The sequence below is a fragment of the Pongo pygmaeus genome, chromosome 10, assembly GCF_028885625.2.
Source record: "Pongo pygmaeus isolate AG05252 chromosome 10, NHGRI_mPonPyg2-v2.0_pri, whole genome shotgun sequence".
Lineage (NCBI taxonomy): Eukaryota > Metazoa > Chordata > Mammalia > Primates > Hominidae > Pongo > Pongo pygmaeus.
In genome coordinates this window covers 47,614,265-47,639,271 of record NC_072383.2, presented here as the reverse complement: position 1 = coordinate 47,639,271, position 25,007 = coordinate 47,614,265, and the positions used below count along the sequence as shown (strand labels likewise).

At 41.6% G+C, this 25,007-nt stretch overlaps 1 protein-coding gene across 7 annotated transcripts in view; it reads left to right on the top strand.

Annotated features, from left to right (window-relative positions):
• RACGAP1 (Rac GTPase activating protein 1) overlaps nt 1-22,951 on the top strand; it is a 35,463-nt gene extending 12,512 nt beyond the window's left edge. For 6 of the 7 annotated variants that reach the window (XM_054445561.2, XM_054445557.2, XM_054445558.2 and 3 more), the window contains 15 exons: nt 5,520-5,722; nt 6,767-6,903; nt 7,849-7,918; nt 9,854-9,907; nt 10,889-10,969; nt 12,424-12,541; nt 12,886-13,016; nt 14,946-15,110; nt 17,614-17,709; nt 17,794-17,992; nt 19,485-19,590; nt 19,765-19,897; nt 20,011-20,146; nt 21,326-21,434; nt 21,771-22,951. In XM_054445561.2, coding sequence (XP_054301536.1) covers nt 5,520-5,722; nt 6,767-6,903; nt 7,849-7,918; nt 9,854-9,907; nt 10,889-10,969; nt 12,424-12,541; nt 12,886-13,016; nt 14,946-15,110; nt 17,614-17,709; nt 17,794-17,992; nt 19,485-19,590; nt 19,765-19,897; nt 20,011-20,146; nt 21,326-21,434; nt 21,771-21,846 — 1,814 coding nt within the window. In that variant the 3' untranslated portion in view covers nt 21,847-22,951. The remainder of the gene's footprint in view (nt 1-5,519; nt 5,723-6,766; nt 6,904-7,848; nt 7,919-9,853; nt 9,908-10,888; nt 10,970-12,423; nt 12,542-12,885; nt 13,017-14,945; nt 15,111-17,613; nt 17,710-17,793; nt 17,993-19,484; nt 19,591-19,764; nt 19,898-20,010; nt 20,147-21,325; nt 21,435-21,770) is intronic. The other variant, XM_063672738.1, reaches the window with a different exon arrangement.
• Nucleotides 22,952-25,007: the final 2,056 nt, after the last annotated feature.

Sequence of the window (25,007 nt, the reverse complement as noted above, 5' to 3'; positions counted from 1 at the left end):
GGCATGTGCCACCACGCCTGGCTAATTTTTTTATATTTTTAGTAGAGACAGGATCTCACCATGTTAGCCAGGATGGTCTCCATCTCCTGACCTCGTGATCTGCCCGCCTTGGCCTCCCAGAGTGCTGGGATTACAGGCGTGAGCCACCGTGCCCGGCAATTTTTTTATTTATAGTAGAGACAGGGTTTCACCACGTTGGCCAGGCTGATACTGAACTCCCGACCTCAGGTGATCCACCCGCCGTGGCCTCCCAAAGTGCTGGGATTACAGGTGTGAACAACCATGCTCGGCCTAGTTTTTATTTTTTTGGAGACAAGGTCTCGCTCTCTTGCCCAGGCTGGAGTACAGTGGTGAAATCATAGCTTACTGCAGCGTTGAACTCCTAGGCTCAAGCAATCCTCCTACCGCAGCCTCCAGAGTAGCTGGGACTATAGGCTCATGCCACCACACCAGCTAATTTTTTTTTTTTTTTTTTTTTTTTTGAGACAGAGTCTTGCTCTGTCGCCCAGATTGGAGTGCAGTGGCACGATCTTGGCTCACTGCCAGCTCCGCCTCCCAGATTCACACCATTCTCTTGCCTCAGCCTCCCAAGTAGCTGGGACTATAGGCGCTGGCCACCACGCTCAGCTAATTTTTGTATTTTTAGTAGAGACGGGGTTTCACCATGTTAGTCAGGATGGTCTTGATCTCCTGACCTCATGATCCGCCTGCCTCGTCCTCCCAAAGTGCTGGGTTTACAGGCGTGAGCCACCATGCCCGGCCCACACCGGCTAATTTTTATATTTATTTTGATTATTTTATTTTGAATTTTTATTATTTATTTTGTCTCCCAAACTACTATAAGCACTACTTTTGTTTTAATTCTATTTTTTGTAGAGACAAGGTCTCGCCATGTTTCCCAGGCTGGTCTTGAACTCCTGGGCTCAGGTGGTCCTCCCACCTCAGCCTCCCAAAGTGCTGGAATTACAGGTGTGAGCCACCGCGCCTGGCCAAATGTTAGCTTTTGAGGAACTAAAGTGGCCCTGTGTTTTTTAGACACTAGAATCAGCTTTGTGCATCCACCCCAGTGTCTGTCCTCTTTTTTCTTTTTTTTTTTTTTTTTGAGACAGTCTCACTCTGTCGCCCAGGCTGGAGTGCAGTTATGTGATCTCTGCTCACTGCAACCTCTGTCTCCTGGGTTCAAGTGATCCTCCTGCGTCAGCCTCCCAAGTAACTGGGATTACAGGCGCATGCTTCCAAGCCTGTCTAGTTTTTGTATTTTTAGTAGCGATGTTTCACCATGTTGGCCAGGCTGGTCTTGAACTCCTGACCTCAAGTGATCCACCTGCCTTGGCCCCCCCAGAGTGCTGGGATTACAGGTGTGAGCCACTGTGCCCAGCCTGTACTCTTCTTAGATCCTTAGGAATTCCCCGCATGCCCAATTATCCCTTGACTCCTTACTCTTGCCTTTCACCATTAACTTCATTCCTCTTTCTCTTTTTTGTATTCATTTTTTTTTTTTTTTTTTTTTTGAGACAGAATTTTTCGCTCTTTGTTGCCCAGGCTGGAGTGCAATGACGAGATCTCGTCTCACCGCAACCTCCACCTCCCGAGTTCAAGTGATTCTCCTGTCTCAGCCTCCCGAGTAGCTGGAATTACAGGCATGTGCCAACATGCCTGGCTAATTTTGTATTTTTAGTAAAGCTGGGGTTTCTCCATGTTGGTCAGGCTGGTCTTGAACTCCCGACCTCAGGTGACCCACTTGCCCTGGCCTCCCAAAGTGCTGGGATTACAAGCATGAGCCACTGTACCTGGCCTGTATTGTTTTTTAAAAAGCTAAGTCTGGGCCGGGCAAAGTGGCTCACACCTGTAATCCCGGCATTTTGGGAGGCCAAGGCGGGCAGATCACTTGGTCGGGAGTTCAAGACCAGTCTGACCAACATGGTGAAACCCTGTCTCTACTAGAAATACAAAAAGTTAGCCGGGCGTGGTAGCATTCACCTGTAATCCCAGTTACTTGGGAGGCTGAGGAATGAGAATCACTTGAACCCAGGAGGTGGAGGTTGCAGTCAGCCAAGATCATGTCATTGCACTACAGCCTGGGCAACAGAGTGAGACTCCATCTCTTAAAAAAAAAAAAAAAAAAAGTTAAAAAAAAGAGAGCTAAGTCCAAGTTACGGGAAGATCAGAATGGAGGTTAATATTTTTAAAAAGATGACTTTAGTAGTGTATTTTATTGTCTTGTTTTCTCCAGTCCACACAGTTTTTATGTTCTATTTTTAGTTTGTCATAAGCTGCCTGAGCTTTTTTAAAAAAAATCATTGGTGTATAAATTAGGAATAAGTATAATTTAACATTTATCAGGTGCCTATTGTGTGCCAGTGACATACTAGGTTTGTGCTACACTATGCATAGTAGGAAATACTGAAGTATATATGACATATTGCCTGTCTTCAAGAAGATTATGGTATTTTAGTTTCAGAGACAGGATTTTTTTCTCATGAAACAGAAGATAGTACAAGTATCAAAATATATGCTTTTGGGTAATCTAGAAAAATTTAATGTGTAGCAAACTGATTAGGAGAAGATTCACAGACCAGATGGGACTTGGTAAATGGGTATGTAAAGAAGAGTAGGTAGGGCATTCCATTTGGAGTGCATAGCTTGGTCACAAGTGAGAAGGCAGGAATGCCTCTGTTCTGGGGGCAGGGACAGACGGGTTTAGCTAGAGGGGTATTTATTGCATAGTGGTGGGAGGTAAGTTTGATTAAACTGGTAAGGTGGTCTTGGATGCTGGTAAATTTAATTTGAACAGCGGCTTTTCATTCATTCATTTGTTCAACAGATTATTTCAAGTGTCTACTGTGTGCTAGGCAGGTTACAACACTGGAGATAAAAGAGCAAAGGAGACATAGGGTCTTTGTCTTTAAGAAGCTTAGAGAGGGTAGTAGGGAAGGCAAATGGAAGAGCCTGTTCAAAGGCCTCGGGGAGTAAACGGGAAAAAAAAATCAGGATTTCTGGACCCACTTAAATCTGCTTGCTGAGCTATGAACCAAATCCTGATTTTTAAATTTTAAATAAATCAAAGATCACCCTCAATTTGTTTTGAGGAAATTTCCCTTCTCTTTCCTCCTTTTTGATAGGTGCACTTCATAGTTTAGGGTGTATGTAACTTTTTAAAAGAGGTACTGTAATTTGAATTTTATAAATTTTTTTTTTTTTTTTTTTTTTTTTTGAGACAGCATCTCACTCTGTTGCCCAGGCTGGAGTGCAGTGGCACGATCTCAGCTCACTGCAACCTCTGCCTCCTCGAGTAGCTGGGATTACAGGCGCACACCACCACACCCAGCTAATTTTTGTGTTAGTAGAGACAGGGTTTCGCCATGTTGGCCAGGCTGGTCTTGTACTACTGACCTCAAGTGATCCACCCACCACAGCCTCCCAAAGTGCTGGGATTACAGGCGTGAGCCGCCGTGCCCGGCCTGAATTTTATAAAGCTTTTAATGTGCACTTCATGACAGGCTAGTACCAAGCTGAATTGTGATTCACCAACTGACCAAAACAGTGCCATGATTATTGGTCTTCAACATCAAAATTGTTTCTGATCTATGGCCCAAAATGCCTTCTGACCCAATCCTAGTAAACTTTGCTCATAGCAGAATTGTACATAAAAATAGTATCTTTTGGCCAGGCGTGGTTGCTTACGCCTATAATCCTAGCACTTCTGGAGGCCAAGGCTGGTGGATCACCTGAGGTTGGGAGTTTGAGACCAGCCTGGCCAATGTGGTGAAACCCCATCTCTACTACAAATACAAAAATTAACTGGGCATGGTGACGCACACCTGTAATCCCAGCTACTCAGGAGGCTGAGGCAGGAGAATTGCTTGAACCTGGGAGGCGGAGATTGCAGTGAGCCAAGATTGTGCCATTGCACTTGTGCCTGGGCAACAAGAGTGAAACTCTGTCTCAAAAAAAAAAGTAATACCTTTTTTTTTTCCCCCACATTTCTCACCTGCACACACAAAAAGTAATATATTAATCAGGTATGTAAATGTTTTGCTTTGGGTCTGACTTAAACTAAGCTGAAGCAGTAATTTAATAAAAGGAGTATCCTAAAGAACAAACAAACCAGCAAAATCAGGTCAGATGAAAATCTTTTTATTCTCAAAATTGTTTTTCAGTTTGGTAAATATTTTGAGTATGTATGCGTACGGTATTTAGTTTGCAAACATATATTTTTTTTCTTTAAGCTAAAAAAAAAACCCACAAAAAAGTAGTATGTTCCAGGCTAACTAACCCAGCATATTATTTCTTAAAACTATTTGAATTGTAATTTTTTTAATTGTTGATATTTGCATTGTTTAAGATAACTAGGTCATAATAACCTATTTTGCTGAAATTTGTGGTTTGCTAAAAACTAAAGTTTCCTTATGATTTGGTTTCTCTGGAACAAATTGGTATCCTAATTTGTAAGTTTGATATTTGGTCAAATGATTAAAATTGTTTGAAAAGGACTATGTATTGTTTCTATGCTTTTAGGTTAAATTCATAGGGGAAAAGTGCCCTTACTACCTAAGAATCTGCTAGCTGTGTGTGAATTTGGCCTACTTTCAGTTGTAAACTGGGTTAGTTTGACCAGCAGCAGATGTACACCTTGAGACCTTCTTCCTTGATGTTGGTGGAGAGTGATCCTTAGAGATAGATGCAGGTTAACTAGAAAATTGTAAGGCACTTTTGCAAATACATTGCAGAAGAACAGCTTTGCCAATAGCAGGAGATAAGAATGAATGCCAACAGGGTTGTCTTCTTCCTTTGAGATGCTGCCTTGGAAGTGATGCTCTCTTTGCAGACATTTGAAGAGACTTCACATTCTGCTATCAGGGATGTTCCAAAAGCTAGTTTGATCTTCTCTTCCTGTTGTTTTTTTTTTTCAACTGGAATGTTTACATACCCTTCAGGGCAGTGTTAAACAGCAAAAGCAAATTGGCTTTTTACTTTCAAATCAATATTTGTATAATTATATAGCTAAATGGAATTGTAGGTCTAGACATCTGTAATATTAATCTACATCTACTGGAGCATATTACAGCAGTTACATTTGAATTTGCTGTTTAACATCTCTCTGGTGCAGCAATGCGTGACTGTAAAGGAAGCTGTTTTTGTTTTATAGCTGTAACTGTCCTGGTGCGTGACAGCTGCCCCAAAGGTATCCCCCTTTGATTGCCTTCTGTTCAGGAGCTTTCAGTGTTAGTGTTACATCTGGAGCCAGGTGACTAATGAGTTACATATTCCATAGCAGATGCCACTGGCTAAGCCAAAAGTAAGTGGCCTATTGAAATAGGAATTGCTATCCACAAAGTTCTCATCGGAGTGACAAACATATCCAGGATCTGCTCCTAGTTATTTTCAGCTGGATTTGCCCATAGTTCAGCTGGTTCCTTAATTATGAATTTCAAATAAAGCTAACTGTAGGACTCATTTATTAGAGCAGTTATACTCTGTTTGGTGCTTGAATTATTAAAGATTCCCCCTTTCCTCAGAATTTATCCAGTTGGCGAAGGACTTTGAGGATTTCCGTAAAAAGTGGCAGAGGACTGACCATGAGCTGGGGAAATACAAGGATCTTTTGATGAAAGCAGAGACTGAGCGAAGTGCTCTGGATGTTAAGCTGAAGCATGCACGTAATCAGGTGGATGTAGAGATCAAAAGGAGACAGAGAGCGGAGGCTGACTGCGAAAAGCTGGTGTGTATTGTTTTCCATGCTAGAACAGTGATGATGCGGGAGGAGGAAAGCATTGTCTGACAGTTTCCACTTGCCAAATATACCTAGTTTCTTCTTCCACATTAAAGAACTGAAAGTGACCTGTTCTTTAACAACTAACTTGCCCATGATTAGAGCTGAAATTGCAGACTAGGAATCTTGTTCTTCGTCATTTGAAATTTAAATGTTTTTGTCATTTAGACTTGAAACTATTACTTAACAGACAGATTTCAAATGAGAACTTAAAGAATTAGAGGAAAAGGGAGGGAGGGAGATCCTAACGTATTTGATCTGTTACAAGATATTGGCCATCCTTCATTGTTTAAGTGCTACCCGGAATATCCATCCTTACATGAGTAGCTGGTACTTTGTCATACATACAGGCAAGACAACTGTGACTCTTCTTTTCATCACCACTCTCTAATTCAGGGTAAAAGGCTAGATGTATTCAACCAGTTGAGCAATGTGACTGACACAGAACACTATCATTTTGATGTGCCAGGATGGGTCATAGTGCAAAGGAAAGCCTTTACTGGGAGGGACTAATCCATCTTGGTATATACAGTGTTAGATGCCTCAGTAAACTCAAATTGTCTGGTTCTAGTGCATTATAGCTTTGTATCCATTTTAATGCATTTTGCTCCACTACTTAGAGATGTGGGTGGCTGCTTTGATCCGTAGTAGCCAATATTTGTCCTGATAAAATGACACTAAAGTGTTTTTGCTATGTGAAATCTATTTTGGGACTCTCATTTTGCATTATTCTCCTCTTGGATTAGCAGGTTAATCCAAAAGTCTTGTAGCAGAAACTTTGCTGTTCTAGATGTAGTTCATTTTACCAGTCAGAAATCAGAGACATAATCTGGGTTTGATGTGAATTAATATGCTATTGGTGTAGCAGCCTTCCTGAAGGCCCATTTGCATAATGCTGTATTTTAATGTCTTCTGGTCTGCCTGTCCCATAAATTTGAGGTGAAGTTTTCTCCCCTGGCTAGTTATGATGTTTTACTCTGCTTTGGTCTGTAGGAACGACAGATTCAGCTGATTCGAGAGATGCTCATGTGTGACACATCTGGCAGCATTCAACTAAGCGAGGAGCAAAAATCAGCTCTGGCTTTTCTCAACAGAGGCCAACCATCCAGCAGCAATGCTGGGAACAAAAGGTGGAGGAACTGCATCTGTTGTTATCCGATCACAAGCAACACAGCTGTCAGATATTCTTGTTATCTGAATTCTTAAATATACTTCTTCTAGAATGTGTGCTGAAAAAAGCAGAAAAAGATTTTGCGGGGAAGAGTAGGTGGGGAATAAAGGCACAGGGATGCCCCTGTTTATTTTATTTTATTTTTAAATCTTTCCTAAGGATGTTGTTTCACCATGGATAAAATTTTGATGTTGGTGCTAAATTGCACATTAATAACTAATCCTGCGCATTGCTAAGAAACCCAAAGGTGAAAGTGGCATTTCAGCAATACTTTCAGTGTTTACTCTCCAGAGAGTTCTTACAGCTCTTCTGGTTTAGAAAGGCCTCTGTGAGCCAAGACCAGACAATAATTTTGGTTCCACTGCACCACTGTTTAAAATAGTCTCAACCAGGCTTTGAATTTAACATCCCCAGTACAATATGTAGGGAAAGGTCAGCTATTTGTTTTGTTGCCTGGTTGTTTTATGGGGAATCTTTATAACTAAGAAGATGTACAGGCTTAATTTCTTAAAAAGTCAGTGTTGGGTAATACTCTTGTTTGTAGAAACCAGCACAGTTGGGATCAAATTAAACTTAATTCCCTTGATTTTGTGAATTTTGAGTAGCCTGTAATACAGACTCGGTAGAGAATAGTACCCACAACCCTGACTAACTTTCAACTGCCGTTATAAGGTCTTTGCTGAAAAAGCAACTGTGTGCACCTGTACTCATGCACACACACTCCTCCATGGAAACCATACAAAGTAGCCTACCACAGGGTTTGAGATTGTAGTTGTCTCTATAGTGAAGATTTTGCTATGAAATTAACTGATGTTACCTGACCAGTAGGACTTGTTCTGAATGTTGGTGAATTTTACATTCCACAGTCTACTATGTCTAACATTGTATTGTTTCACTGATCTAGACTATCAACCATTGATGAATCTGGTTCCATTTTATCAGATATCAGCTTTGACAAGACTGATGAATCACTGGTAATAAACATTTGATCTCTGAGAATTACTACTTTTCTTACCTCTGCTTCCTCAGGAATATCTCTCCTGTCTTCTCTTCTGAACATGCTATATTACTATTTTATTAGTTGATGTGTTATAGATTCTGAGCTAGCAATTTAAAATATAAATCCACATGAGCTATAAGAGACTGGCTTATGTATTAGTTTCTGAAGTGAGAATATAGAATTCAGAATTTGGCATAAGTTGAGTTCATTTAATAGATCTCTGTGTGTCACATGTACTAATTGATTATATTTTGACTTATTAAAGCCCCAGCTAATAATAAAAATATTAGCAAGACTGTATGTCGTCAGGGTTTATTTGCTGCTCTTAAATAGACTTGTGCCTTATTTCTGAATTAGTTTGGTTCTTGGGGAAAGCATAGTCATACTTCACAATTAGAACGAAACCAAGGTCCTGGGATTTCAGCCAGAAAAGTGTGATTAGAGTTTCTAGGCACTATATAATGCTTTCATCAACAATGGTTAATATGTTAAACTATTTGTTGCCCTGCTTTTATGGGGCGGTACACTTCTTTTAACTTACAGTGATGCTTCTGCATAAAAGGTCATCTCCTGATACAGTCTTTGATATAGTTCATTGATTTGTGCATCTTTGCTGTTGCTAGCTGAAAACTAGCAAACAAAACAAATCAGGAAGTTTTTGGTGACTGGTTTTCTGGTATAGCAAAACAAGTGACAACTACTTGTTACATGGCTAGGAGTTCTCTGTTCAGATTCAGTGTTTGACCGGGGAAAATATGACCATTTTGTAGATAAAAATATTAGGCATCACCTTTTTCAAATAGGGAATGATACAGTGGAGGTCTGGAATATATAATAAAACTAAATCATATTATCAGTTGATTTTTGAGCTAGACCTATGATACAATATTTGTTGTAACTGAAGCTGAATCAGACAACCAGTAACTAAATTACTGGACCATGACTTGGGGAAGTTAAATTTATTTAGCTAAGCTATTATTTGCTGTATACCACTGTTTCTAGATACTGTTTTCAGGGATGATCAGGAGTGAGGAAATCACAGGTAACTACTAAAATGAATGCAAATAGTTAGGTGAATTGAAATGAGACCACAATAAAAGACAAATAGTTCTACAGTGGTGAACACGTTTTAGGGCCTAAGTTCCTAAACTGTAGAACTTTTTTTTTTTTTTTTTTGAGACAGAGTCTCACTGTCACCCAGTCTGGAGTGCAGTGGCGTAATCTCAGCTCACTGCAAGCCCCGCCTCCCGGGTTTATGCCATTCTCCTGCCTCAGCCTCCTGAGTAGCTGGGACTGCAGGCGCCCGCCACCACGCCTGGCTAATTTTTTTGTATTTTTTTAGTAGAGACGGGGTTTCACCCTGTTAGTCAGGATGGTCTCGATCTCCTGCCTCGTGATCCGCCCACCTTGGCCTCTCAAAGTGCTGGGATTAGAGGCGTGAGCCACCGCGCCCGGCAACTGTAGAACTTGTGAAGTGGCAGTATTATGCAGAGCATCTGATTAGACAGTGGCAATCCCTTGGGGGCAAGAATCACATATAATACGATCAGTATAGTGCCTAACATTCTGTGAGTTCTAAAACTAATTACAAAAATAATGAGAAATAAAGGATCAGCCACTGGAAATACTCACGGCAGAATTTGATTCTTTAACCTTTTGTTGCCTCTTTAACCTTTTGTTGATTCCTGATTTTATTATAATAGCTTCAATTTTTGAAAGAAAGCACACATTAACTTACTATAGCTCTATAGCTACAACACTTGAGACCTTCCCTTCTCTAACCCTCCCTGAATTGTACATTAGGTAGCCTGACTGAAGAAGCTTTTAAAGTTCTCTGTAAATTTATTTGCACAGGGTTTAGGGATGGCCTAACCAAAAAAAGAAATTAATACAGTGTAATTGTCAATAGGATTGGGACTCTTCTTTGGTGAAGACTTTCAAACTGAAGAAGAGGGAAAAGAGGGTATGTATGGTTTGTTTAGTCTTTTTTTAAAATAAAGTAATAATATTTTTGGAAATTTTGCCGTGATATTGCATTCCTGATATGTTGCTCTAGCCATTGTTAAGCACATACTACAAATGAATTCATGCTGTGGGAACAGTATTGATATTCTTTTTTTTTTTTTTTTTCTTGAGACAGAGTTTTGCTCGTTTCCCAGGCTGGAGGGCAATGGCGCGATCTCGGCTGACTGCAACCTCCGCCTCCTGGGTTCAAGCAATTCTCCTGCATCGGCCTCCCAAGCAGCTGCGATACAGGTGCCTGCCACCACGCCTGGCTAATTCTTGTATTTTTAGTAGAAATGGGGTTTCACCATGTTGGCCAGGCTGGTCTGGAACTCCTGACCTCAGGTGATCCACCTGCCTCGGCCTCCCAAAGTGCTGGGATTACAGGCTTGAGCCACTGCTCCCAACCAGTACTGGTACTCTTTGAAGTAGTAACTTAGGACAGGATCCTGTCCATTTCACTGTTTAGGCTGCATTTCAATTCATTCATACAGTGGAAAAGGATAAACTTAAGTTTGTTTTGAATTGTCATATGAATTTTTATACGGAACTTTTGTGCTCTAATATAAGCTTCATATAATGGGATATATAGAGATCTATCTGTGTATGCTTGTTTAGGGTACTTAATGTTTCCAAGACTTCATGTCCTTAGTTAGGATTACAGCTGTACTTTTTCTGGTGGTGTCATCTAAATTTCTCCACAGCTTGCTCATTTTTTCTAGGGCACTGAGAGCATTTTTGTACAACATATTCTTTTGAAACAGCTTATTCTTCATGTGGAAATAGGCAAAGAGAGAGAGAGAGAGAGAACACATTGTTTGTTATTTACTGTAGCCCTAATCCCCAGGACCTGTATCCAAGTTGTCTGATGGAATAATTTTATCTTCCGTGCTTCAGATCTGCTTGGCACTAAAGTTAGGGGTCTTTGTCTCCTTTCTAGCGCTCTACTAGCCGACAGTTTGTTGATGGTCCCCCTGGACCTGTAAAGAAAACTCGTTCCATTGGCTCCACAGTAGACCAGGTAAGAATAGTCAGGCCAAGGTAACAGAGATTACTGGCCCCAAGCATTAAAACTCCTCTGAGTCAGCATTGCAGCATTGTTTTGAGAGAGATGATGTTTGGTTAAAGTTTTTGTTTGTTTTTTGAGACAGAGTTTTGTTCTTGTTGCCCAGGCTGGAGTGCAATGGCACCATCTTGGCTCACTGTATGTAACCTCTGCCTCCCAGATTCAAGTGATTCTCTTGTCTCAGCCTCCCAAATAGCTGGGATTACAGGCGCATGCCACTACGCCTGGCTAATTTTTGTATTTTTAGTAGAGACAGGGTTTCATCATATTGGTCAGGCTGGTCTCGAACTCCTGACCAGGTGATCCGCCCGCCTCGGCCTCCCAAAGTGCTGGGATTACAGGCGTGAGCCTCCGTGCCTGGCCTTTGGTTAAAGTTTTTCTATGCAGTAGGATCCTTATCCATATGAATGGAATTACTCTGATTAAGTAAACAACTGTCGGAGTGAGTCTTAGTTGCTTGAATATATACCCCCATGACCTATGTTTACCTTCTTAAGTATGAGATTTCTTTATTTTTACTTTTTAAAGTAGAGGGGGAGTCTCTCCTTGCTGCGCAGGATGATCTCGAACTGCTGGGCTCAAGTGATCTTTCCACCTTGGCCTCCCAAAATGCTGGGATTGAAGGCATGAGCCACTGCACCCAGCCAAACATGAGATTTCAACATAAGAATGTTTCAGGTCGGGCGCGGTAGCTCACGCCTGTAATCCCTGCACTTCTGGAGGCCTAGGCGAGTGGATGATCACCTGAGGTCAGGAGTTCAAGACCAGCCTGGTCAACATGGCGAAATCTCGTCTCTACTAAAAATACAAAAATCAGTCGGCCAGGCGCAGTGGCTCATGCCTGTAATCCTAGCACTTTGGGAGGCCGAGGCAGGTGAATCACGAGGTCAGGAGATTGAGACCATCCTGGCTAACACAGTGAAACCCCATCTCTACTAAAAATACAAAAACTTAGCTGGGCGTGGTGGCGGATGCCTGCAGTCCCAGCTACTTGGGAGGCTGAGGCAGGAGAATGGCGTGAACCCGGGAGGTGGAGCTTGCAGTCAGCCGATATTGGGCCACTGTACTCCAGCCTGGGCGACAGAGCGAGACTCCGTCTCAAAAAAAAAAAAAAAAAAAATCAGTCAGGTGTGGTGGCACACGCTTGTAATCCCAGCTACTCAGGAGGCTGAGGCAGGAGAATCCCTTGAACCTGGGAGGCGGAGGTTGCAGTGAGCCGAGATCATGCCACTGTACTACAGCCTGGGTGGTAGAGTGAAAAACTTTGTCTCAAAAAAAAAAAAGTTTCAGACTGGGGTCTTAAGTCTTGACTAAGACTAAGGAATTTTTTTACCTGCTCCAAAATACCCTATAGTGGAGGGTAAGTTAGATTCTTTGTTTGTGTTTCCTCATTACTGCTTTTGTTGCAGGGGAATGAATCCATAGTTGCAAAAACTACAGTGACTGTTCCCAATGATGGCGGGCCCATCGAAGCTGTGTCCACTATTGAGACTGTGCCGTATTGGACCAGGAGCCGAAGGAAAACAGGTCCATTGAATTTGTGACTAAACTGGCCTGTGTAAAACAACTAGTAAAATTTTGGAGAGTTGGTTTCTTAGAACCCTCCTGGGGCAGGGATTGGATGTATTGGGTAGTTTCTTACTGCTGCATACCGAGGACCAGAGAACTGCTTGTGTCATGCTTTACCTTTGAATTGCTAGCCCACTTGCATAACTTTAGTTTTTCTTGAAACTATTTTTTTACGTAGCCATTAGTACTCACTTTTGGCTATGATAACAGATTACTGTTTATCTCCCAGTTAAAATTGGAGCTAAAATTTAGAAGGAGCAAAATACTTAAGACACAAAGCTTAAAAGTTGCTTGTTTTCTAGGTACTTTACAACCTTGGAACAGTGACTCCACCCTGAACAGCAGGCAGCTGGAGCCAAGAACGGAGACAGACAGTGTGGGCACACCACAGAGTAATGGAGGGATGCGCCTGCATGACTTTGTTTCTAAGACGGTAAATCTGTGATTGCTGTTTGTGTTTTAATTTTTTAATTGTGAAAGTAATAAATACCAGGAATAAAGTTAAATACTTCAGTGTTATAAAGTTAAATGTCAAATTTCCTTCCTCATTCCAATTTTACTCTCCAGAAGTAACTGTTGGTTACAGAGGTAAGTTTCTTTCCATTCTGTGAATAATACTAAATTAAAGAGACCAACTTTTCTGAAGCAATTGTTAGTTTTTTTTTTTTTTGAGACAGTCTTACTCTGTCACCCAGGCTGGAGTGCAGTGGTGTGATCATAGCTCACTGTAGCCTTAACCTCCCAGTCTCAAGCAATCCTCCTGCCTCAGCCTCCTGAGTAGTAGGGATACAGATGTGTGCCACCAAGCCTGGCTAATTTTTAAATTTTGTTGTAGAGACTTGGTCTTGCTATGTTGCCCAGGCTGGTCCCGAACTCCTGGGCTCAAATGCTCCCCCTGCCTCAGCTCCCAAAGTCCTGGGATTACAGGCATGAGCTACCATGCCTGGCCCATTGTTAGTACTTTTTAGTGACACATGTTTACATTTTTTCTTGAATATATCACCTGAGATTTTCAAAATGTTTTGCTTTTGTACCATTTTATTTCCTTATAAAAATCCAAGCAAATTAACTGAGGCTTAGAGGAGTTAATTGACATTTTTGAGCCACATGATAGTAAGTGACAGATTTCACCTCCGGGTTTTCTTTTTTCTTTTTTTTTTTTTTTTTTTTTTTTTTGAGACGGAGTCTCACTCTGTTGCCCAGGCTGGAGTGCAGTGGTGCGATTTCGGCTCACTGCAAACTCTGCCTCCCGGGTTCAAGCGATCCTCCTGCCTCAGCCTCCCGAGTAGCTGGGATTACAGGTGCCCACCACTATGCCCGGCCAATTTTTGTACTTTTAGTAGAGATGGGGTTTCACCATGTTGGCCAGGCTGGTCTCAAACTACTGACCTCAGGTGATCCTCCCGCCTCAGCCTCCCAAAGTGCTGGGATTACAGGCGTGAGCCACCATCCCCTGCCAACATCCAAGTTTTCTGCTTTTTGTAAACAAGTTCTTTCCACTATCGCACACTGCTGCCTTCCAGTGGGATGACCTTAAACAAGTTACTTAAACTCTCTTTGCTTCTGTTTCCTCATCTTAAAATGAAGAAAAAAACCTATCTTACGGGATTACTGTGAGAATTACATATGTAAATATGTCTAAAGGGCTTAGAAAATTTTTTGGCACATGCTACGTGCTCAATAAATGTTAGTTGATTATGGCTGGGCACAGTGGCTCACGCCTGTAATCCCAGCACTTAGGGAGACTGAGGTAGGCAGATCACCTGAGGTCGGGACTTGGAGACCAGCCTGACCAACATGGAGAAACCCCGTCTCTACTAACAATATAAAAATTAGCCGGTCGTGGTGGTGCATGCCTGTAATCCCAGCTACTTGAGAGGCTGAGGCAGGAGAATCGCTTGAACCCGGGAGGTGGAGGTTGCAGTGAGCCAACCTCTACCACGCCATTGCACTCCAGCCTGGGCAACAAGAGCGAAACTCTGTCTCAAAAAAAGACAAAAAAAGGTCAGGCCCAGTGGCTCACGCCTGTAATCCCAGCACTTTGGGAGGCCGAGGTGGGTGAATCACAAGGTCAGGAGTTCGAGACCAGCCTGGCCAACATGGTGAAACCCTGTCTCTACTAAAAATATGAAAAATTAGCTGGGCGTAGTGGTGGGCACCTGTAATCCCAGTTACTCAGGAGGCTGAGGCAGGAGAATCGCTTGAACCTGGGAGGCAGAGGTTGCAGTGAGCTGAAATCACACCACTGACTCCAGGCCATGCAACAGAGAGATTAGGTCTCAAAAAAAAAAAAAGTTAGTTGATTATGATGATAATTTTCTAATTCATATCACTCTGTTCCTCCTGCCCTGTTTTATTCCAGGTTATTAAACCTGAATCCTGTGTTCCATGTGGAAAGCGGATAAAATTTGGCAAATTATCTCTGAAGTGTCGAGACTGTCGTGTGGTCTCTCATCCAGAATGTCGGGACCGCTGTCCCCTTCCCTGCATTCCTACCCTGATAGGAACACCTGTCAAGATTGGAGAGGTATGACTTATGCAAGCCGTCATTGTTTTATGGCCTCTTTATTCGCCTTTCAGAGGCTTAGTGTCAGTTTTTGTTCTAAAATTAATCATCTCAAATATATTTCTTTCCACAAATAATGAATAGAATTGTAAGATATTTACTTGTAGAAGAGTCCTGTTTGGGTTTGTCTGTCTAATACCTTTCTAAACCAAACTTCTTTCCCCACCCCTTTTTCCTTCTTGCTCTTCCCTGCTTCTCCTTTCCTCTTCTTTCTTCCTTCCTTCCTCCCCTTCATCCCATTTTGAAAAATTTCAGACATGTATAAAACTAGAGAAATTAGTATAACTAACCCCTGGTTCTTATCACTTAACTTCCATGATTACTAACTTGTGTCCATTTTTTTTTTTTTTTTTTTTTAGCTCTATTGCCTAGGCTGGAGTGCACTGGCATGATCTCAGCTCACTGCAACCTCCGCCCCGCTGGGCTCAAGCGATTTTCTTGCCTCAGCCTCCCAAGTACCTGGAATTACAGGCATGTACCACCACCATGCCCGGCTAATTTTTTTTTTTGGTTGTATTTTTTAGTAGAGATGGGGTTTCATCATGTTGGCCAGGGTGGTCTCAAGCTCCTGACCTCAAGTGATCCACCCACCTCAGCCTCTCAAAGTGCTGAGACTACAGGCGTGAGCCACTGCGCCTGGCCATGTCCATTCTTTTTTTAATGTCTCTTTTTTTTTGAGACAGAGTTTCCCTGTCATCCAGGCTGGAGTGCAGTGTTGCAACTTTGGCTCACTGCAGCCTCTGTCTCCTGGGCTCAAGTGATTCTCATGCCTCAGCCTCCCAAGTTGCTGGGACTACAGCCATGTGCCACCATGCTCAACTAATTTTTTTGTATTTTTAGTAGAGACAGGGTTTTGCCATGTTGGCCAGGCTGGTCTTGAAATCCTGACCTCAAGTGATCCGCCTGCCTCGGCCTCCTAAAGTGTTGGGATTCTAGGTGTGCGCCACGGCACCCAGCCTTTATGTCTGTTCTTGATTTACCAATACTGTCGTTGCCTCCTCCTGACTCTGTCCAATGAATTACTTGGAAGCAAATCTCAGCTATCATATAATTTTATCTGTGATAAAATTATCTTCTATTCTTGCTCTTATGTTAGACATACTTCATAATAGGGTATCAAGATTAAGTTGCTTATTTCCAAATATTTAACCAGTTTAATCCAAACTGATTAAATCCATTAAGAAATTATTTATTGCTGAGCGTGGTAGCTCATGCCTGTAATCCCAGCGCTTTGGGAGGCTGAGGCAGGAAAATCACTTGAGCCCAAGAGTTTGAGACCAGCCTGGACAACAAAGCAAGACTCCATCTCTACAAAGAATAAATAAATAAGTTAGCCAGGTTAGTGGTGTGCGCCTGTGTTTGTAGCTCCTCAGGAGCTAGGTTGGACTATTGCTTGAGGTAGGGAGGTTGAAACTGCAGTGAGCTGTGATCACACCACTGCACTCCAGCCTGGGGAATAGAGCAAGACCCTATCTCAAAAAAAAAAAAAAAAAAAAAATTATTATGTAAGCAACATTAGCAAGAATCAAAATGACTATCTTCCTACCTACTCTTCAGCAAATCAAATGTTATTTTCCCCTGATCTTACAAGTTCTTATCCATGCCTGTACTTTTTTTTTTTTTTTTGAGAGGGAGTTTTGTTCTTGTTGCCCAGGCTGGAGTGCAATGGCACGATCTCGGCTCACCACAGCCTCCGCCTCCTGGGTTCAAGCGATTCTCCTGCCTCAGCCTCCCTCGTAGCTGGAATTACAGGCATGTGCCACCATGCCTGGCTAATTTTGTATTTTTAGTAGAGACAGGGTTTCTCCATGTTAGTCAGGCAGGTCTCAAACTCCTGACCTCAGGTGTTCCGCCCACCTCGGCCTCCTGCAGTGCTGGGATTACAGGCGTGAGCTACCGCGCTTGGCCGCCTGTACTTTTTTTTACACATGTTCTGTACTCTAATATACAACCATGGAGTTCTCCCCTACAGGTAGGTTTGTGTCATAATCAACTGTGATAAGATGTGTTAAATAATTTTTTTTACTGAGAATAATGAAAGTATACACAATTTTTTTCTCTTATTCCAGCTTTCTTCTGTTAGAAAAAAAAATCTGTTCAGAGTAATAAATTATTTTATATTAAAGGCTATACCTGTAACCTCATTATTGCTTGTTTTCTGCTGTCCTTGAGTGGATGAGAAGGAGGTAGTTATAGCTGGTGGTCTTATTCCTTGTTCACATAACAGTGTGATATATAAAAAAAAGAAAAAAAAAGTGTGGTATATATGATAATAAATCAGTCCTGGTGTGGAGGTAGGAAAAATAATTGAGAGTCTCTTTTAATATATGCTTTGGGAATAGGAACGTAAAAGTAGACATGATGTCCCAATTTGAGAATAAGATTGGAGGTGGTTCTTCGCATGTGGTCTTCATCTGTTGATCTACATGGTATAAATAATAATTTAAAGCTCTTTTTTTTCCAGGGAATGCTGGCAGACTTTGTGTCCCAGACTTCTCCAATGATCCCCTCCATTGTTGTGCATTGTGTAAATGAGATTGAGCAAAGAGGTCTGACTGAGGTAAGAGTCAACTGTAGGAGATGGTGAATTTGTTATTTGTGTTAATTAGGAGGTTTTTAAATAAAAATGTCATCTTGATAATAGACAGGCCTGTATAGGATCTCTGGCTGTGACCGCACAGTAAAAGAGCTGAAAGAGAAATTCCTCAGAGTGAAAACTGTACCCCTCCTCAGCAAAGTGGATGATATCCATGCTGTCTGTAGCCTTCTAAAAGACTTTCTTCGAAACCTCAAAGAACCTCTTCTGACCTTTCGCCTAAACAAAGCCTTTATGGAAGCAGCAGGTAAGGGCAGATGTAATAGTTGAATATGAATTCCTCCACAGCAGTAGTTTTTCTTACTCTTTTTATTGTTTTATTTATTTTTTATTTTTTAGACGGAGTGTCACTCTGTCACCCAGGCTGAAGTCAGTGGCGCGATCTCAGCTCACTGCAACCTCCGTCTCCCAGGTTCAAGCAATAATCCTGCCTCAGCCTCCTGAGTAGCTAGGATTACAGGCATGTGCCACCACGCCCGGCTAATTTTTTGTATTTTTAGTAGAGCCGGGGTTTCACCATGTTAGCCAGGATGGTCTCGATCTCCTGACCCTGTGATTTGCCCGCCTCGGCCTCCCAAAGTGCTGCGATTACAGGCGTGAGCCACCGTGCCCCAGCTTTTTTTTTTTTTTTTTTTTTTTTTTTAAGATGGAGTCTTTCTGTCATCCAGGCTGGAGTGCAGTGGCGCTATCGGCTCACTGCAACCTCAGCCTCCTGAATAGCTGAGATTACAGGTGTGCGCCACCACCACACCCAGCTAATTTTTCATATTTTTAGTAGAAATGGTGTTACACCATCTTAGCCGGGCTGGTCTCAAACTCCTGACCTCAGGTGATCCACCCACCTCGTCCTCCCAAAGTGCTGGGATTACAGGCATGAGCCACCATGCCTGGCCACCTTACTCTTTTTATTAGCTCTTGCCTAGTACAGTGCCTGAAACAGTAGGTGCTCAAGTAGTTTGGTGGATGAGTAACTGTATGCGTGTCACCCTTGCCTGTCCTCTTCCTTTCTCATTACGTTATTGTGTACAGTGCTCTTTCTTTCTTTCCTTCCTCTCCAGTTAGACTGGAGCTTTTTCAATTCTTAGAATATACCAAGTTTACTCCCTACCTTAAGGCCTTCACATTTGTTGTCTCAACCTGAATGCTCTTACATTAGATACTGTATGGTTTGCTCCTTTATTTCTTTCATATTTCTCTTCATATACTTGTCCCCAGAAACACCTTTCCTGACAACCTTGTCTAGATTAACGGCTCTCATTTCTTTCTAGCTTCTTGCCTGCCTTGTTTTCTTCATTTATGTATCACTCTACCTGATAGGTATTTGCTTTTTGACTGGCTCTACCAATAGAATGTAGGTTCCATAAGGTAAGGGCTTTGTTTACTTCTGCTTTATCCTCAGCACTTGTACCTGGCACATCGTAGGCCCTTAAATATGTCTTATGAATGAATACCTTCTTGGTAATTGTAGTCACTGCAATTGTATGCCTGTCTTCCTAGCACATTGGTTGCCAACTGCTTTCCCTAACTGCAAAGGCCAATTTTTTAAAAGTTCTGACTTCTAATATTGAGCTGTTGGCCAGTATCCTGCTTGTTAATGAAACTAGAGTCTGATGTAGTCATGAACTAATCAGGAGTTTCAGAAGCTTACTGTATAGATGAGACTTTGTGGTCGATAACTTGGAAGCCTGCTGTCAAGGGAAAGAAGTCTAGGCCTCTTGGTGCTTTCTTTTCGATTACAGAAATCACAGATGAAGACAACAGTATAGCTGCCATGTACCAAGCTGTTGGTGAACTGCCCCAGGCCAACAGGGACACATTAGCTTTTCTCATGATTCACTTGCAGAGGTGAGTACAGCAGAAACTTGTTCTGGGAGTTAGGGAATTTTTTTCCAAGGGGAAGATAATGTGGGTTGAGTGTTTTTGGGGGTATGAGGGATGAATTGTTTTATTATAGAATTTATATTTTGGTCTGCATTTAAGCAAGGAGCAAGACTTCTAATTTAATATTCTTTTGCTTAGAGTGGCTCAGAGTCCACATACTAAAATGGATGTTGCCAATCTGGCTAAAGTCTTTGGCCCTACAATAGTGGCCCATGCTGTGCCCAATCCAGACCCAGTGACAATGTTACAGGACATCAAGCGTCAACCCAAGGTAGGTAGGTGCGTGTGTGTGTGTGTGTATGAACTTGTGTAATGTGATAACATGAAAGAAAGTTGAGAAGCCCTGAGCTTTGGAAGTTTGCTAACAGATTTGCTGGCTTTTAGGTGGTTGAGCGCCTGCTTTCCTTGCCCCTGGAATATTGGAGTCAGTTCATGATGGTGGAGCAAGAGAACATTGACCCCCTACATGTCATTGAAAACTCAAATGCCTTTTCAACACCACAGACACCAGATATTAAAGGTAAGGCCCAAGATGTGCTTCTTCAGGGACTTGACTCCCTCTTTAGTTTTAGTCATGTGGCCTCTTCCTGCCTTTGCTAGAGCTGTTTGAAAATTCTGACATTAAAGGAAAATTTGTATAATTCTACCATCGTAATTTTTTTTTGCTTTTCCATGTTCTCCTTTCTTTATCCATATGGATATATGGTTTTTAAATATAGATATAATAGGCTGGGCGTGGTGGCTCACACCTGTAGTCCCAGCACTTTGGGAGGGAGGCTGAGGCGGATCACAAGGTCAGGGGATTGAGACCATCCTGGCCAACATGGTGAAACCCCATCTCTACTAAAGATACAAAAATTAGCTGGGTGTGGTGGTGCATGCCTGTAATCCCAGCTACCAGGGTGGCTGAGGCACAAGAATTGCTGGAACCCAGGAGGCGGAATTTGCAGTGAGCTGAGATCCCGCCACTGCACTCCAGCCTGGTGGCAGAGTGAGACTCTGTCTAAAAAAAAAAAAAAAAAAAGATATAATAATAGTTTAAATATAATTCATTCTTATTTCACTTAGCATGTTGTGAGAACTTTTTCTCATATATAATCTTATTTATCATTTACTTAAATGTGCTAGTAGGTATTAACATTATTTTTCAATTTTTCATAATTACAAGTAATGCTGTAGTCAATATAGCATTTCTCTTAATGATAAATTCCCAAGAGTGGGAATCACTGAATTAAATGGCTTGAACATTTTTATGTATCTTGATATGTTTTACCAACTTGATTTCTTAAATGTCTTATAGGCTTTTGCCAATTTATATTGCTAACCAACAATTTTATATGAATAGGCTGGTTTCACTCCAGTCTCACTGGCATTGGAGACCCATTCTTTCATTATTGCAAGTTCCTTCTAAGAGAGCATATTGCTTCTTCTAGTATAGCTAAAAGTCAGATGTTTAGATGTTAGATTTGTGAAGTGTGGAGTTAGAGAATGGCCTAAATCAGGAAGTGTCAGCTATTCATTGAGTTCAAAAGATACACTGGTGTGTTACAGAATGATGACAAAAATGATCTCTGGGACTTTGCTAGATGTCTAACCTTAGCTCTTAAGTGCTTCAGAGGGTAATCAGCTTAAAACTAGCCATCTAAAAAGATGCCTTCTTTTTTCCCATCTCTCTTAAAAATATGTCTGAACTTTGAAGTGAGTTTACTAGGACCTGTGACCACTCCTGAACATCAGCTTCTCAAGACTCCTTCATCTAGTTCCCTGTCACAGAGAGTTCGTTCCACCCTCACCAAGAACACTCCCAGGTATGCAGAATTGGCCTTCTTAGGAAATAAAAAACAACTGCTTTCTTAGACTTCTTATTATATTGAAGCTTATTGAAAGAAAAATTGCGTTCGATTTTAGCTAGCAACTAGACTTTAAAAGGGAACGTGGGGCTATAAGGATTCCTTCTTTAAAAAGGTTGTGAAAGTCTATTATTTCCCCTCTCTCGTTGTAGGTGACTAAGAGTACTTAAGCAACTATTGCAAAATAGTTGTCTAGGGTTTCCTACTTATAATGGGTTATATCAAGTAATTATAGTTGTTTATTCAACCATTTTTTATAGAATACTTTTCCAGTTCATTCTCTTTTTATTGTAGATTTGGGAGCAAAAGCAAGTCTGCCACTAACCTAGGACGACAAGGCAACTTTTTTGCTTCTCCAATGCTCAAGTGAAGTCACATCTGCCTGTTACTTCCCAGCATTGACTGACTATAAGAAAGGACACATCTGTACCCTGCTCTGCAGCCTCCTGTACTCATTACTACTTTTAGCATTCTCCAGGCTTTTACTCAAGTTTAATTGTGCATGAGGGTTTTATTAAAACTATATATATCTCCCCTTCCTTCTCCTCAAGTCACATAATATCAGCACTTTGTGCTGGTGATTGTTAGGAGCTTTTAGATGAGACATCTTTCCAGGGGTAGAAGGGTTAGTATGGAATTGGTTGTGATTCTTTTTGGGGAAGGGGGTTATTGTTCCTTTGGCTTAAAGCCAAATGCTGCTCATAGAATGATCTTTCTCTGGTTTCATTTAGAACTTATTTCCATGAGACAATGACAGAAACCCTACCTATCTGATAAGATTAGCTTGTCTCAGGGTGGGAAATGGGAGGGCGGGGCAAATAAAGGATTAGACCAGAGGATTTAGGATGCCTCCTTCTAAGAACCAGAAGTTCTCATTCCACATTACGAACTGAGCTATAATATGGAGCTTTCATAAAAATGGGATGCATTGAGGACAGAACTAGTGATGGGAGTATGCATAGCTTTAATTTGGATGATTAGGTCTTTAATAATGTTGAGTGGCACAACCTTGTAAATGTGAAAGTACAACATGTATTTATCTCTGATGTGCCGCTGGCTGAACTTTCGGTTCATTTGGGGTCAAAGCCAGTTTTTCTTTTAAAATTGAATTCATTCTGATGCTTGACCCCCATACCCCCAACCTTGTCCAGTGGAGCCCAACTTCTAAAGGTCAATATATCGTCCTTTGGCATCCCAACTAACAATAAAGAGTAGGCTATAAGGGAAGATTGTCAATATTTTATGTGGTAAGAAAAGCCGGTCATTTTTTGTTTGCACTTTGGATGCTGAAATTTTCCCATGGAACATAGCCACATCTAGATAGATGTGAGCTTTTTCTTCTGTTAAAATTATTCTTAATGTCTGTAAAAATGATTTTCTTCTGTAGAATGTTTGACTTCATATTGACCCTTATCTGTAAAACACCTATTTGGGATAATATTTGGAAAAAAAGTAAATAGCTTTTTCAAAATGAACATGAGGCTGGTTTTCTTGTCTTGCAAGGTAATTTTCAATGCCTTTTAGAAAATCATTTCTGGGGCTGGGCGTGGTGGCTTATGCCTCTAATCCCAGCACTTTGGGAGGCCAAGATGGGTGGATCACCTGAGGTCAAGAGTTTGAGATATGGCCAAACTCCGTCTCTACAAAAAACACAAAATTAACTGGGCATGGTGGCACACGCCTGTGGTCCCAGCTACTTGGGAAGCTGATGTGGGAAAATAGAGCCTGGGAGATGGAGGTTGCAGTGAGCTGAGATCGTGCCACTGCACCCCAGCCTGGGTGACAGAGTGTGAGACCCTGTCACAAAAAAAAAAAGAAAAAATTGCTTCCTTCAAAGTGTCTTGACTCTGTTGTTCATCCCCATTTCCCACTCTCTGGACCCACCCCAGGCTTACCACCACCAGGAGTTGGTTTCTTCATTTCTCATCCAGTCTCTCTTTGTCCAAACTGGAGTTGTAGAGTTGTCCTATGCGGGTTGTCTTGTTTAAAGAAACCACAGTCATGAGTTGTATAGTGACAGGGATACATTCTGAGAGGTGCTTCATTAGGTGATTTCATTGTGTGAAACTGAGTGTCCTTAAACAAACCTGGATGGTGTGGCCTACTACACACCTAGGCTATATGGTATAGCCTATTGCTCCTAGGTACAAACCTGTATGTACATCATGTGATTGTTCTGAACACTGTAGGCAGTTGTAACGCATGGTAAGTATTTCTGTACCTAAACATAGAAAGGGTACAGTAAAACTATGGTTATTATAATCTTATGTGACTACTGTTGTATATGGGATCCATTATTGATCAAAACGTTACGTAGTGTGGGACTGTACTTAAAAAATAAAACAACAACAACTTTTTAAACAAGTCTTTAGGGACCAGAATGGTGCAGATAAAAAAAAAATTTCCTCTGGCTGGCTGACTGCCTAGAACATCCTTCACTGCTGGAAGTGACTCTGGAGTGAGCTGGGATGATTAACTGAGGGCACCTGCACTTGGAACTCTGAAGCTGGTGAACAGAATGTATCTGAGATTGAACGTAAACAGTTGCAGGCTTAATATGTAACTGTGGAGAGAGGAGGCAACCTACTGGCTTTTTTCCCAGGAGGGGGCAGCTTCACAGCAGGGCCCATCTGCCTCAGCAAATTGACAGAGGATGGGTCCCATACCCCCTTTCACACACGCCTGCTAGGCCTTATTTTTTAAAACCGCCCTAGATGCTACCTCTTTTCTTATGTCTTTGCAATCCTAGCGTTGGCCTGGTTCCATATTTGCTGTTCTGTAGTATCTCCCCAAGGTGCATTTTCAGTCACTAATATAGAGGAAGTAAATGGATTGTGTAACATTAGTGACGGCAAGGCTACCCTATGCAGGAACCAATGGTCCATTAACGAAAAAGGAAATGGTCCTGTGTGTCAAATGTTGGCAACCATTTGCTCAGTTTTTGGGCTAGGCCAAGAGACCTTAGCCATGAAAATAATTCTGATAATAGCAAAGGGAAATATATACCCACCTTCAACTTCTTTAACAGTACTTCCTGTGGAACAGCCTGACTTTCCAGGGCCTTCTTAATTATACCTCCTCAATGTGAGGGCTGTGGAAGGGGGTCCAGTGCTTTGGAGTAGCCATCAGTCCATCTCTTACTCCTAACCCTTTCTGACCTTCCTCTCTTTTAATGCAGTTTAATTTTACTATCACACTTGCTAATAAACAGAATCTTTAAGTTGTGACATTTACCTTTATTCTCCCTGATCTATGTAAGACTCTAGTTTGATGTTTATCTAACTGGGCAAGCATTACATGGTTGGATTCAGCTGCAACAATTCGAGTTTATTACTGGGTGTTTAACAACTTATCCTTCCTTAAGAAGGTGAATTCATTGCTTGCAGAGATAGAAGAAGGAATCTGAGTTTTGGTCAGAGGACGTTTAGGGTGCACAACTGATTTACCAGGGGAAAAAAAGTCCTCATTTTTGGTTATGAACTGAACCTGTGGCATTGAAAGTGGTCTTGTGTTCTTTTTATTTTATTTTAT